Source organism: Pinus tabuliformis, chromosome 4_1 (genome assembly GCF_031772625.1).
Source record: "Pinus tabuliformis cultivar Carrire ecotype Pingquan chromosome 4_1, CPIR1, whole genome shotgun sequence".
NCBI classification, from domain to species: Eukaryota; Viridiplantae; Streptophyta; class Pinopsida; order Pinales; family Pinaceae; genus Pinus; species Pinus tabuliformis.
The window spans coordinates 348,906,652-348,920,590 of NC_142303.1; the positions used below are offsets into that span (position 1 = coordinate 348,906,652).

A 13,939-nucleotide genomic window follows, 5' to 3' on the forward strand; every position below is an offset into this window, starting at 1 on the left:
GAATAGTTTGAAAGCATAAGATGCAACTTCAACAGTGGGTGGACTTGTTTTATAGTTTTGGGGACTTGATTTTATTTGGTGGACATGGATGCACATGGATTGCAATGACTTCATTTTGAATGTGTGGTGTGGATTTAATTTGATGTGATCTAATGGTTGGGAATTGTTTATTTGTTGATCCATGTGCTTTGATCTGTTTTAATGAGAAATAGAGTGAGTTGGGTGTCATTTATTGCAGTTATTGGCTCTAGGTGTCATTTATTGAACAAAGTGGATTTAATTGTTATTGGGTTGGGTGTCATTTATTGAACATAGGGTGTTTAGTTGTTGAACAACACAGCAGTTATGGCTGACATACATTCCTTTTGTTATGTGCAGGTAGGCATATTTATTTGGGATGCAAAGCTGCAGTTCTGATGAGTGGGGGTTGAAGTGATTGTTGTTTTGTACTTCTGGAATAGACTAGTTTGGAAGCCTTTATGGCTCTACCTGTTTTCTACTTGGGTCAATATGTTTTGCAGTATTAAGTAGTAAAATACTATTTATGGACAGTTGGGGGCCCAGTCAATGTATGGGTGATTTTTGGACATAATTTAATACTTATTTATACATAATGTTATTTATTTCTGTTTAAATTTTGGTTTCAAAAGTCTCAATCACTGGTGGTTTGTACTATATCAATTACTGGTCCCTGTACAACAATAGGAATCTCTACCCTAATACAACCAGTTGCAGTTGTACTCCAATATGAAAGGTGTACGTCATGTGAGGGGAGTTATGGAATATGCGGTTACAACACTTCGGTTTCAACTGCGCCTCCTCCGTTCGTTTGCTATTGTATCGATGGACCCAGTACTGACAAATGCCCTGGCCATGGTATGCTTTATCTTAAATTTCCGCAAAACCACTTACAACCGCTAGTTTATTTAAAGTATTATGAATTGAAGGTGTTATAGGGCTCATCTTCATTCCCGTCATTTTAAAGATTTCAACATTAATATCAATAGACGTACATCTGAACTGGAAGCAATCTTGTTAGATGCAGATATGAATCCTTCTAGTTATGGTCCTTGAAACAAAGCAGATATGAATTCTTCCAGTAATGGTCCTCGAAACAAAGCCATTAAAATAATAGGTAAATTTATTATTTCTTCCTCTTCTGTTTCTCCGCTTTATCGCTACCGAGAATTGGTTTCTGTTATTCTCTTGGGCATGTGCCGATAATCGCATTGATAGATCAATATCTTCATTCCACCGCAGGTTGCTTCATTGGATTAGCTGCACTTAATTTCCACTCTTAAAACTATGATTTCTTCAAATTGAAAATCACTCTTAAGTTGTATCTTGTTAATTTCTACTATTCTCATGGGGTCAAATTCATACCAATCTCTCCATTCTACTGCAGGTTGCATCTTTGGTGGAGTTGCGCTGATAGCAATAGTATCGCTGTTCTTAACGTCTTATGCCAAGAAGAGAAGCCATCCTCCTGATAGCTCTACTACAAAGGTTGAGAAATTCCTACAGGATTATGCTTATGAAGCGCCGATGCCAACAAGATATTCACTCTTAGACCTTAAGAAGATCACGAACAATTTTGCAGAAAAGTTGGGAGAAGGAGGTTATGGGGTGGTGTACAAGGGAAAGCTTTGGAACGACGCTTTAATGGCTGTTAAGCTTCTTGATAGTCATAGGCACAACCAAACAGAATTCATGAATGAAGTCACCACAGTTGGACGGGTCCATCACATCAATTTGGTTCGATTGTTGGGATACTGCTTCGAAAGCCGTACAAGTGCACTGGTCTATGAATACATGGTTAATGCATCTCTAGAGAAGTTTATATTTGCCAACAGAGAGAATGGGGAAATTTTAAGGTGGGAGCAATTGTATTCAATTGCTTTGTGTGTGGCTCGTGGAATTGCTTATTTACATCACGATTGCGAAAAACGCATCATACACTTCGACATCAAACCTCAAAATATATTGCTCGATGCCGACTTCACCCCCAAAGTTGCTGATTTTGGTCTAGCAAAACTGTGTGGGAAGGGAGAAGATCATATTTCGATCACGGTGCCGAGAGGGATGCCCGGATATGTTGCGCCAGAGGTGTGGTCGAGAGATATGGGTCCTGTTACTGATAAATCAGATGTCTATAGTTTCGGCCATAGTTACCAATTTCGCCCGAATTCGGGCAAACAATACGGAAATTCGCCGATTCGGTTCATCCGCCGAATAGTTCGCAGAAATTCAATCCGATTCGTTGCATTAAAGGTTAATCGCGGGTTAATGCAGTTTGTTAATTCTGTGCGCAGAATGCCTTCTTACCATATATGGAAAATCTGAAAATGACAAGGAGTTAGGGTTAGTAAACAGTCACCCATTTCAAAGTCAATCCAACTATTACTTGTATATTTGGATAGAAAAATGGTCATAATCTCTGTAATTCTGTACGAGGAGTATAACCATAAATAAATAAATCGATGTAAATAATACAAATTCAAACCCCAAAGCATTACCAATTGAGAGGGTTTCAGTCGCAATGTTTTCCTCCCAACACTTAACGGACCGAATGAGGGAAGCAGAGTGAGACGGGAGGAGGCCATTACTTTGAAAAGAGAGATAGAAGCGGGATGGAATATAGGGAAAGAAGAAAAATGACCAGCAGAAAAAGAAAGTAAAAATTGAAAATATCAGTGAAATTAGAAAAAATCAGTTTTTTCAATAACAGAAAATAAGTGAAAGTAGCTTATTTTTTCATTGTTACAAGATTCTATGAATCGAAATAAAGAGTTTAGATGGCATATATAAAGAAGGAAAATAAAAAGTTAAAAAGGCAGAACAAAATAGAAGGTAAAATTATTATTAGAAAATTTCTGTTTTTTTAATCATGGAAACTGAAATGTGTGAAGTAACTAAATTAGTTTTTATTTATGGAAAGATTGATGTTTTGGAGAGAAAAGATGAATAGTAATTTTATTTCTAACATTGTTATATTATTTAAAATTAATAAAAAATATTCATAATTCAAAATAAATTGAAAAAAAATTAAGAAAAAAAAAATGTTTTTATGATTTCTATTATCGAATTTTTTGCGAATTAAATTTTTTTCATTCGAATTTTTATCGTATCGAATCGAATTCGAATTCGAACTTGGTAACTATGGTTTGGGCATGTTGTTGCTAGAGATTGTTGGCGGCAGAAAGAATATCGATGTCAAGGTAAACCAGTCCAGTCAGTTATACTTCCCCGAGTTATACTTCCCCGAGTGGGCCTTCAAGCTGATTGAGAGCGGCGAGTTGGGGATGAGATTGAGAGGTGGGGAAATAGAAGCTGCAGATGAGGAGAAGGCGAGGAGACTTGCAAAAGTTAGGATTGTGGTGCATTCAGTACAACTCCAGAGATCGTCCTTGTATGACGAGGGTTGTCCAAATGTTACAAGGAAATGGAGAGGACGTTCTTAATCCTCCGTTACCCTTCAATTCCTCGGCTACGCCTTAAAATCCTATGCTCTCTTCCAGTGTAAATTCTTCTTCAGTTGAATTTATATCGTAGCTTTCTATATTTGATCGTCTTTTGCAAACCAGTCTTCGCACTGTTGCAAAATCGATCCCCGGAAAACCATGGAGAAAGCTAATGACCTCCAACAATATGCAGTGACAGTCCCCAAGCCATGATTTGTTTCCTGAGAACATGCTGTGAGTATGATCGCCTCCTGAAAGCCTGTAGAGCAAGCTATTTCAAAGTCTTCGCATTGTTGCGAAATCGATCCTCTCACTCCATGCCATAATTTGTGAGAATGATTCGGTGACAACTATAGGGAAAGTTGAATACGCAGTGACAGCCCCCGAGGTTTGATTTGTTTCCTGAGAACATGCAGTGAGTATGGTCGCTTCCTGAAAACATGCAGTGAGTATGCTCGCTTCCTAAAAAGGTGCAGTGAGTGTATACACCTCAGACCGTGCATAATGTAATATTGTCTACAATCGCCTGAATACGATAATCGTTTTCATAATTTTTTGTTTACAATCGCCTGAATAGAATAAACGTTTTTATAATCTGTTTGTTTGTTTGTTCTTCATCGAATAGGCACACGTATATTGTTGGAATGAATGTCATGTGGCCACATAAATGGGTAGTTGCACAGATGTGTAGCAAAGGAATTTACGTCTATATTCCCCAATGCGGTCAGGATAAATCCGTCGTAGGGTTGGGGTTGAGACAAACTGTATTTTACGAGTTGTTTAACCTCAAAACCGAAGGTCATATTTCCATCGTATATTAGTTTGGAGCCCGTATATCATTAAAGAAACAAAACTTTGGTGGGTTTCAAATGTACCTGATTTTTTTGTATGGAGTATCTTTTGGAAAATAGGAAAGAGTACATTGTTCACGCGTAACATTATTCCACATATTTATACATTAAGCTTAACTTACGATAGATTGAATATCTCAACTACTCAATTATTTTTTGGCTGAGAAAATATCTCAACCACCTATTTAAATGGAATCTAAAAGTTCTGGTAGATTTAACAAACTTCTGGAAAACACAAATATGATATAATTACTCCAAAAATATATTAATTGTTTTATTTTATGAAATTAAAATTTATGAAAAAATAATTTACCATAAAAAGTATAAATATATTATTAAATATATAATTAAAATAATATGAATAATATAATAATTAAATTACTCATTATTATTTTATATATATATATATATATATAATGATGGGATGACTAGAATAATAATAATTTTGATTTGAAAAAGTGTATCAAATAAAATAAATTGTAATTATATGGTATATTTTTAAGGAAATTTTATATATAGTTTTAAAAAATTATGTATTTTATTATATATTTCCTTTATATATTAAAAGAAGTTCTTCATTACCCCGATGGGGTGGAGGACCTCGATTTGTGTGAATGATAGACAGTTAGTACAAGGGAGGTGATCACCTCGACTTGCATGAATGATAGATAGTGAGTATAAGGGAGGTGATCTGGATAGCGCGCAGGTGTGGCTCATAATTTTTGAGAAGGCCACAACAAGTTTTAAAGGGTGTTGGTATGTTTGGTTTTTTTCTTTTTCTTTTAGGTTGTTGGAGATATGGAGGGTGGTGTAAACATCGTGGAGTATGTATAGGTTACCAACTTGTGCATGATCTCTCTCTTGAAAAACTTACTATGGGTAGTTACTATTGGTGTTGGGGTTCTCAACGTTCCTCTAATAGTGGAATTTGTCGTTTCATTTAGGGCCCTCTCTTGGTGGTTGGCTGTCAAAACTGAGTGGAGTTGAAGTGCTCTTTTTGCCTGTGGTGACAGTTCTAGAAATGCTTTGAAGGTTGCTAGTAAGGTTTCTTATTGGTTTCCCTACTTGTACTTGGTTCCTTCTGGCCCTTTCTGTGGTGGTGTGTTTCAATTGTGCTTTATATATTTGTTTTGTAGTGAATTCTGTTTGGCATGTGCATAACAAGCCAACACAATTTTGGCTCTGGGTTTCTGGTGGCTAGAGTTTCTTTGGGGTTTGTAGAAGTGCAAGGGTCCACTCTAGAATAGGTTGTCTTCGCTTGGGTGTAACCCTGGAGCACTTGTTAAGCGGTGGTATTTTAGATGGCTCAAGGTGGCATTGGTGTATTTTGGTGTGACTGACAATGCCATCCTTCAAATTGGGCTTCAAGAGGTAGAGCCTAGGTAAAAAATCATGGAGTATAATTAGTGTGGTAGCCCTAGTGTTCGGGTTGTTATGCCATGGTAGAGAGGCTAGGCTTGGAGGGTGATGGAGCCTCATGGCCCACCAAGGGGAAGAGGTGATCAAGTAAGTGTAGATGAAACCATGGGGATCGACCGAGTAGAGCTAGGTGAATACTTGGAGCATGACTCGGTCCAATCCCCATGCCGTGTCGTTTAGCCATTTTCTTTGGACTGCTTGACATGCAAATTCATCTTATCTTGACCACACTTGAGGACATGCATCGACAATTCCATGAAAACAGGAATGAAGTGCTTGCATTTCTTAATGATATGCAAAAAAATCATTGGGACATTCATGATCATCTAACTTTCCTACTCAGAGGCCAGAGTTGAACCAATGACAATTTAGATGATTTGAAGGCATGTTTGACCCATGTTGAGTTCGAGGCCCATCAAGATTTTGATAATCCTGGTCCTAGTGTTAGTAATGCACCAAATGTACCTCCAGTTTTGTGAAGTTGGTTGGTTGTATATTCATTTCGTGTGTTTTATGGGCTATCTAGCTGGTTAGTTTATGGTCTTTATGTGAAGCACGGTAGGTTTTCCTTAAATTTTGCATTCTTATCCTTGACAACAAATTTGGTTGGATTGAGGCTTGTTGTGCCGAAAAATTTATCAATAATTTAATAAAAAAATTGTATTTTATTAGATATTTCCTTTGTTACTCATTCTTTATTTTATATTATAAATTGTTTATTTTATATTGTAAATTTGAAATAAGCCTATTGATTTTGGATTAACAAATCATTATTTTATTATATAAATTATAAATATTTTATAATTTTAATTTTAAAATATAGAAAAAAATTAGCAATAAAGTATTTATAATAAAATTTTTGATTAATTGAGATTTATAAGAAACTTAATATTTGGAGCTAGTGTTCAACTTAGAAAAATAAATGGGCTTTAAATGTTAACATGGTCATATGTCATATGGGGTTTCAAAAAAACAACATTAGTCATATGCATGCAAACATTCTGCTAAATACTGAACATAATTCTACAACATTCTTGTAATGTGGCAATGCTACAAAAAATTATTCCATTCTGGCATTATTGTGTCTCAACTAAGAAGCATTTTTATTACAGTACAACATTGTATATCGTTCCAATATACAATTTCTAGTTGTACTCTTGCAAATAATTGCCCTACAATCTTACTTACTACTTTTGTTGTATACAATTCCTACATGCAATTAACAGTTAAAATTAGAGAAATTTTGAGGAAAAAATGGGCCCCAAAACAAAAATGTAAAGCCAAAAAATCTTTATAACAACCAATAGGGTTGAAGATGATGATGTCAACCATGGGGGATGATTGGCATTTTTTGGAGTAAAAAAGTAAAAAGATTAAAAAAGAAAACATTTTTTTCAACTTGTATTTCCAATTTATATCCCTATAATTTTACCCAAATTTCAAGCAGGACCGCTTGTTGGATGCATAATTTAATTCCTCATCCAAAGAGTACCCATATTCCATACTTTTGGACCCTGCTATGTAAAAAATGAGAAATACATGAGAAACGTGACTGCAATCACGTCTTTTCATTTATTTTTCATTTTGGTGAGCGCTCGTTTGATGCATAATTTAATTCCTCATCCAAAGAGTGCCCATGTTCCATGCTTTCGATGGACACTACTATTTGAAAAATCAGAAATAAATTAAAATTGTGTTTGCAATCATGTTTTTCCATGTATTTCTCATTTTTCGTGTAGCAAGGTCCATTAGAAATATGCAACATGAGTACTCCTTCGATGAGAAATTAAATTCTACATCCAATAAGTGCTCCCACTCAAAATTTGTGTAAAACCGTAGTGAGATAAGCTGAAAATACAAGTTGAAAAAAGTAGGTTTTTTTTTTTCCCTATAAAATTTGATGATGTAATATAGTCTTATTTTATTATTTCCACTAAAATTTTAAAATATTCCTTAGGAGACCCATTTTAGACTCAAAAATTTCTCTAATGCATGCTCAAATGACATAATTGCTGTAGAGGTTTTCATATCATTTGACTTCCAAAACATTTGTAGTCTGTTAAAAGTATATCAAGCTTCTCCTTACTCTAATTCTTTGCATTTGTATTCAATTTTAAGCATTTTCCTCTCTAAAATCTACACTAACTTAACTATTTTCTTTATGACAGTGATTAATGATAGCTTGAACTTCTAGTAAAACTTTAATCGAATTTGTTTATGAAGTTGTACCAAACCTATCATGACCTATGGTATAACCTTTCCCCAAACTATCAATAATTGTTTCATACTTCTGCATGGTCCTATGACTTGTCAAGGCTTGTCAGAAGTCTTGTAACGACTTGCACAGAAAACCTGTCATGACATGTCAAAGGTTTGTCTTAACCTATGACATACCCATTACCATCTTGCGATAACACTTGTTATAATCTTGTGTAACGAGTTGTAACACCTATTACAAAATGTATTGTAGTCTTGCTACAACCTATGCTCAATTTACCAGGGAGATTAATTGGCACATGTACTAGTATATTTAGTTACTAGCCAACAATAATTTTTATACCCATTAAATCAATAATCTATCCATAATATTGTATTATTACATATTTTAACACATAATCATATATCTTCAGTATGAAAGAATAGAGTATGCAACAAAATTTTTACTTCTCTTTCAAGAGTCAATGGAATGATGTCTCCACGACTATTTGAGCCCTAACCCTGAGCCACCAAGCTCCCAAAATTGCTTATGAGCTTACATAAATAGGAAGCGTCCAATTTAGCATGGGTAACTGAATGACTTGGCCTCAGTTAGTTATATATTCCATTCACAGGGTTCACCGACTAATTAGTCAGTTATAGAGTCTAAACTGAGGACTCATTGGCTCTCATCAAATTAAGTCCATGCTAGAACTCCATAGTTGCCATAGCTATAAAGCAAAGTCCCAAGCTCTCAACCACCTAGGCTCTCAACTAAGATGCATCAAATCAAGTATGATTAGTTGAATAATCACACTTCTATTAATTTTAGAGTTCAACCCATAACTCACTGCCTAGTCCACTACTAAGTACTTCACTTAATTGAGGTGCTCCAGGTCTTATTCCCTTAACATATACCCACATGACTCAACAAAGAAACCATCACATTATTTTCATGTCTGCACCAAGAATATTGTATCCTTATAATAATTTTGATTCATAAAAAAAGCACATATATACTAATACAATAGGTCGAAACCAAGAATTATCCGTCAGGGATGATATGTTACTAACTTCATGGGTATATATTTTCCCATTACTAAATGCATATTTAGTACTCTTCACTGGTCAGGGTACCAAGCCATAATAGCCTCCAACTACTCCTTTTCCCAGGCCATCTAAATAGGCCTCTAGGTACCATTCAAGCCCTTAAATAACCCTCTTTTCATTCCAACATATTAATCATGTTGTCAAGTTTCACTCGCCCTTCCAGGCTAAGGCATCCCCTTCTTTGAATAATAGTCTCTTGGGTGATCCACCTTGCTAAGTACTTCATGATCATAGACCCAGAAGGCCTATGTCACGTATGATTGTTGCTCTGATAGCTACACAATCAACATCACAACAACCTCGATTAGATTCCCATATTAACTATTTCACATATATTGTAGCAATTTGTTGTCAAACAACGTGCAACAAACATGCACATGCTTACTAATTGACATAAAAATATTTTCGCATATATCTATCTATATATATATATATATATATATATATATATATATATATATATATATAGATATATGCCATGTGGGACATTGTCATGCATGGCTCTGACCACGCACGCACCATTATCAAATCATCATACTTTAAACAAAAATAATGTGTGGGCCTACCCTTCATCATATGCTTAATTATTTCAATACATAAAATGAAATAAGTACTTTTAAAATAGAATGGGCCCACTGCAACCCCTCCATAAGCATCATACTCAACCACATACTCCATGTGACCATAGGTTAACTCTTATATGTATATAACATGACCCATACAGCATACCAATATAATGCAAAATTACATATATGTTCCCATATATTATATTATAAATATATATTTAATTAATACTTATGGCATATAAACATATTATACATATTATATGGTATTCCAACATTATATATCTATAATATGATAAACAATAAATTGGCCCATTATTATTCATGTCACTCCAAGGATATAATGCAATTGAATTGCGTTGACTCTTTAATTAATTGCTAGTTGACCAAAAATTAAAGAGACAAATTATAAAGTGAACATTAGAAAGAAAAAACAATTTATTTCTTAAATTTTTTTGAATTATATTTATTTACAATCTCATTAGTTGAGATCCATTGAGTATTATTTCATAATGATGTTCAACGTATGATGATTAGGGTAGACCACCACCAAATCATCTATTTGCAGGGAAATAAAGATAATGTAATGTACGATTATGAGCATAATATTAACTGTGACATTTACTATTTAACAGTTCTATAAATAAACTTGTGTTAGCTTGCGTATCTTGAATGTTTAGTTGGACGTCTTATTCCAAGTTAACACCATATATATGTGTATGAAGTTCTACCTAGAAGAAGTTTTTACTGTATTAAAAGTTAGAGAAAGCTATGGTCTACCTATGTGGAATTAGCTTTATTCTGAATGATTGACTATTGACTATGTGATGGTGTCGTAGTCATTTGACTTGTTTCAACCATTGTATCAAGTTGGTCCACATGTTTGAAACTGCTTTATGTTCACTAATGCATTGTTTGTCATCTATGGTCGGTCTTCCTATTATACAATACGTTTACTCTGCGTCGGAACTGACCTATGATTAATGACAAAGACACAATGTGCCACGTGGCATGATAGAATTGTAAGAATATTGTTCATGCTTCATGTGGTAGTGGTTCAGTGGCCCAGGTGGCATTAGTCAGCTGAAGGACTAGTCAAAGTTGGCACTATCCAAGAGGGCTCTCAGTTTCATTATTTCTATGACTAGTACAAATGGGGCCAAAATATGACGATTATTAGTCAGATATGCGAATTATTGGAATCAGATATCCGACACACAGGTTCTCGTCAAATTGTTGTTGGAATTGTGTCGAGTAGTTGACATTTTAGTAACCATCGGATATTTGATGACACAGATGTCTATTATCTGACACATAAAAAGGCCAAAATGGTCATTAAAAAACTATTGTTTAGAATTTTGTTTTGTGACGGTAAAAATGATCGGATATGTGACAAATCGAATGTCAAATATCTAGAAGGTTTTGTGCCAATCCACAATTAGATATTCGACACATAGTTCATTTTGTATGAAGGGAAAAAACAACATTTAGTTATCATGTTGTCAACAATATAAGTAAATTATGCAACAAGAATGTTATCGCATCGACACTCGTAGGTCAGTGGTGAGGCGTTGGATATGCAACAGACGAGAGTTCTATCTTACAGGAGTGCTAAACTACTTTAGGTTTTAAGCCTGTACAAAAATTACCTACATATGAATTCTAAAACACACAAAATAAACAATGCGAGAGCATAACACATAAAACACATATACATAGAGATTTTCCCCTGGATCCCAAAACTGGGACTACCAGCTTGATTTTTCATTATAGTCCTTTCAATGTTACAATACATATTTATACATCTCGAAGCATCTAATACCATGGAACGAAAACCATCGCATCCAAAACCATGTGCTAAAACCATGCACAAAACCATAGGTAGTTTGGCCCAACCTAATATAAGGTCCAAAAAAAATTTCCCTGGGGCGTTTCCCCTGACCCTGTATGCGCAGTCGATGAAACGAAGGCGGGCCTCAACCCCCCCGTAAACTATGTGGGATAGTTGTGGAAAGATTATAACACAACCCAATATTCTCCCACTTGTTGTTTTCTTTCCACAGGGGGCCATAAGAGAGCTTAGTAATTTATCTAGCCCTGAAATGCCCATTGTTTCTCTACACCAAGAGAACTTCTTAGAGCTCATAGATTTTTTCAATGCATCTGCAGTATTCTTCAAAGTGTCCACCTTTACCAGCAACACATTTTTGTCTTCTATCATATCCCTCACAATGTGATATTGAACATCAATGTGCTTTGTCTTTGAATGGTAAGAATGGTTCTTTTCCAAGAAAATTGCACTTTGGCTGTCACAGTCTATCCTTACAGCTCTCTGTACAAACCCCATACTTAAACACAATCTCTGCAAACCAAACTGCTTCCTTGCTTGCATGAGTGTTTGTTATGTATTTTGCCTCTATAGTTGATAATGCCACTACAAAATGTTTCTTACTGATCCAACTGACTGCACCTCCAAAGAGGTTAAACACATACCCACTTGTAGATCTTCTCTGATCCAGATCTCTAACCCAATCTGCATCAACAAAGCCATGAATATCCAAAACCCTGTCCAATCCTGGTCTTCCTTGGTACCACAAACCATAATCACTAGTTCCACACAAATACATGAAAACTTGCTTCACTGATGTCCAATGCTCCTCCCCTGGTTTTGACATAAAACTGGTCAATACTCCCACTCCATGTGCAATGTCTGCTCTAGGACAGACCATCGCATACATCAAGCTACCAATTGCACTTGCATATGGAACACGGGACATGTCCTTTTCCTCTTCTTGTGTCTTGGGACACTGTTCAACAGATAACTTTACACCTACAGGAATAGGAACCTTCACCGGTTTACTATCCTGCATATTAAACCTATGTAATATTGTCTCGACATACTTCTTGTTTTATTACCAGAGCTTCCTCTTTGCCCGATCTCTTTTAATTTCCATGCCCAAAATATAGTTTGCAGCACCAAGATCTTTCATGTCAAATTTGGAGGACAATTGGGTCTTCAAATCCTAGATAATTTCTTTGTCATTTCCAAGAAGAAACATGTCATCCACATACAAGACCAGATAAATAACACAGTCACCAATTAATTTAAAATACACACAGTGACTTGCTTTGCTTTTGGTGAAGCCAAGTCCTAATATAAATGTATCAAATTTCTGATACCACATCCTTGGTGACTATTTTAGCCCATACAAAGACTTATTTAACTTGCATACTAATTCTTTCTTACACTTCACCGTAAAGCCTTCAGGTTCCTTCATGTAGATCTCTCTTCCAGATCTCGTGAAGAAATGTTGTCTTCACATCCATCTATGCTACCTCAAAATCAAAAGCAGCAACAACAGATAAAACTAATATAATAGAAGCTACCTTGGCAACAGGAGAAAAAATATCACCAAAATCAATTCCCAACATCTGGGAATAACCTTTTGCTACCAACTGAGCTTTGTATTTCTCCACCTTTCCTTCTACATTCGTCTTCTTCTTGGACACCCATTTGCTGCCAATGGGTTTCCTTCCAGCCGACAACTCCACCAGATCCCAAGCCTCATTTTTGTGCCAAGATGCCATTTCATCAACCATGGCCTCTTTCTAGAGTTTTCCATCCTCTGAATCTACTGCTTCCTTCACAGTTCTGGGAACATCATCAATGACAGATAAAGAAAAATTTGAATAGAAAGTAGATGGACTATACCTTTCTAGCTGCCTTCTTTCTTGAACTGATCTTATCACACCCGAAGTTTGTGGCTCTTCATCTTCTGATTCCTCCTCTGTTGTAGAGTTTGATTCTTCCTCCTTAAGCTCAAAGTCTATCTTCTCAGGTTCCTTTGGTTGGAATTCATGTTTAATAACATATTTCACCTCTCTGAACACCACATCTTGGCTGTACACAACCTTCCTTGTTACTGGGTTCCAAATCTTATAACCCTTTAAACCATCCTTATACCTAATAAAGATGCACTTTTCAAATTTACTATCCAACTTGGTTATTTTCTCCTTTGGAACATGTACATATGAATCACATTCAAATACAATCAGATTTGAAAGAGAGGGTTTCTTACTAGTCCATACCTCTTGTGGAGTCTTATCCTCCAACGCTGATGAAGGTGATTTGTTGACTAGGTAACATGCTATCTCCACAGCCTTTTCCTAGAATTCCTGTCCTAACCCAACACCACTGAGAATGCTTCTTGCCCTTTCCATCAACGTCTTGTTCATTCTTTCTGCAACTCCATTTTTCTCAGGTGTGTATGGAGTAGTCTTCTGTTGTGTTATACCACACTTCTTAACGAATTCTTCAATTTCCTTGCTGTAAAACTCT

General features: G+C 35.6%; 1 protein-coding gene across 1 annotated transcript; it reads left to right on the forward strand.

The window, feature by feature from the left end:
* The first annotated feature begins 722 nt into the window (after nt 1-722).
* Nucleotides 723-3,461, forward strand: LOC149175712 (rust resistance kinase Lr10-like). The gene is made up of 4 exons (XM_089421213.1): nt 723-876; nt 1,085-1,135; nt 1,406-2,304; nt 3,186-3,461. The coding sequence occupies exons 2-4, from the start codon at nt 1,087-1,089 to the stop codon at nt 3,459-3,461; spliced, it is 1,224 nt and encodes a 407-aa protein (XP_089277339.1). The 5' UTR covers nt 723-876; nt 1,085-1,086.
* Nucleotides 3,462-13,939: the final 10,478 nt, after the last annotated feature.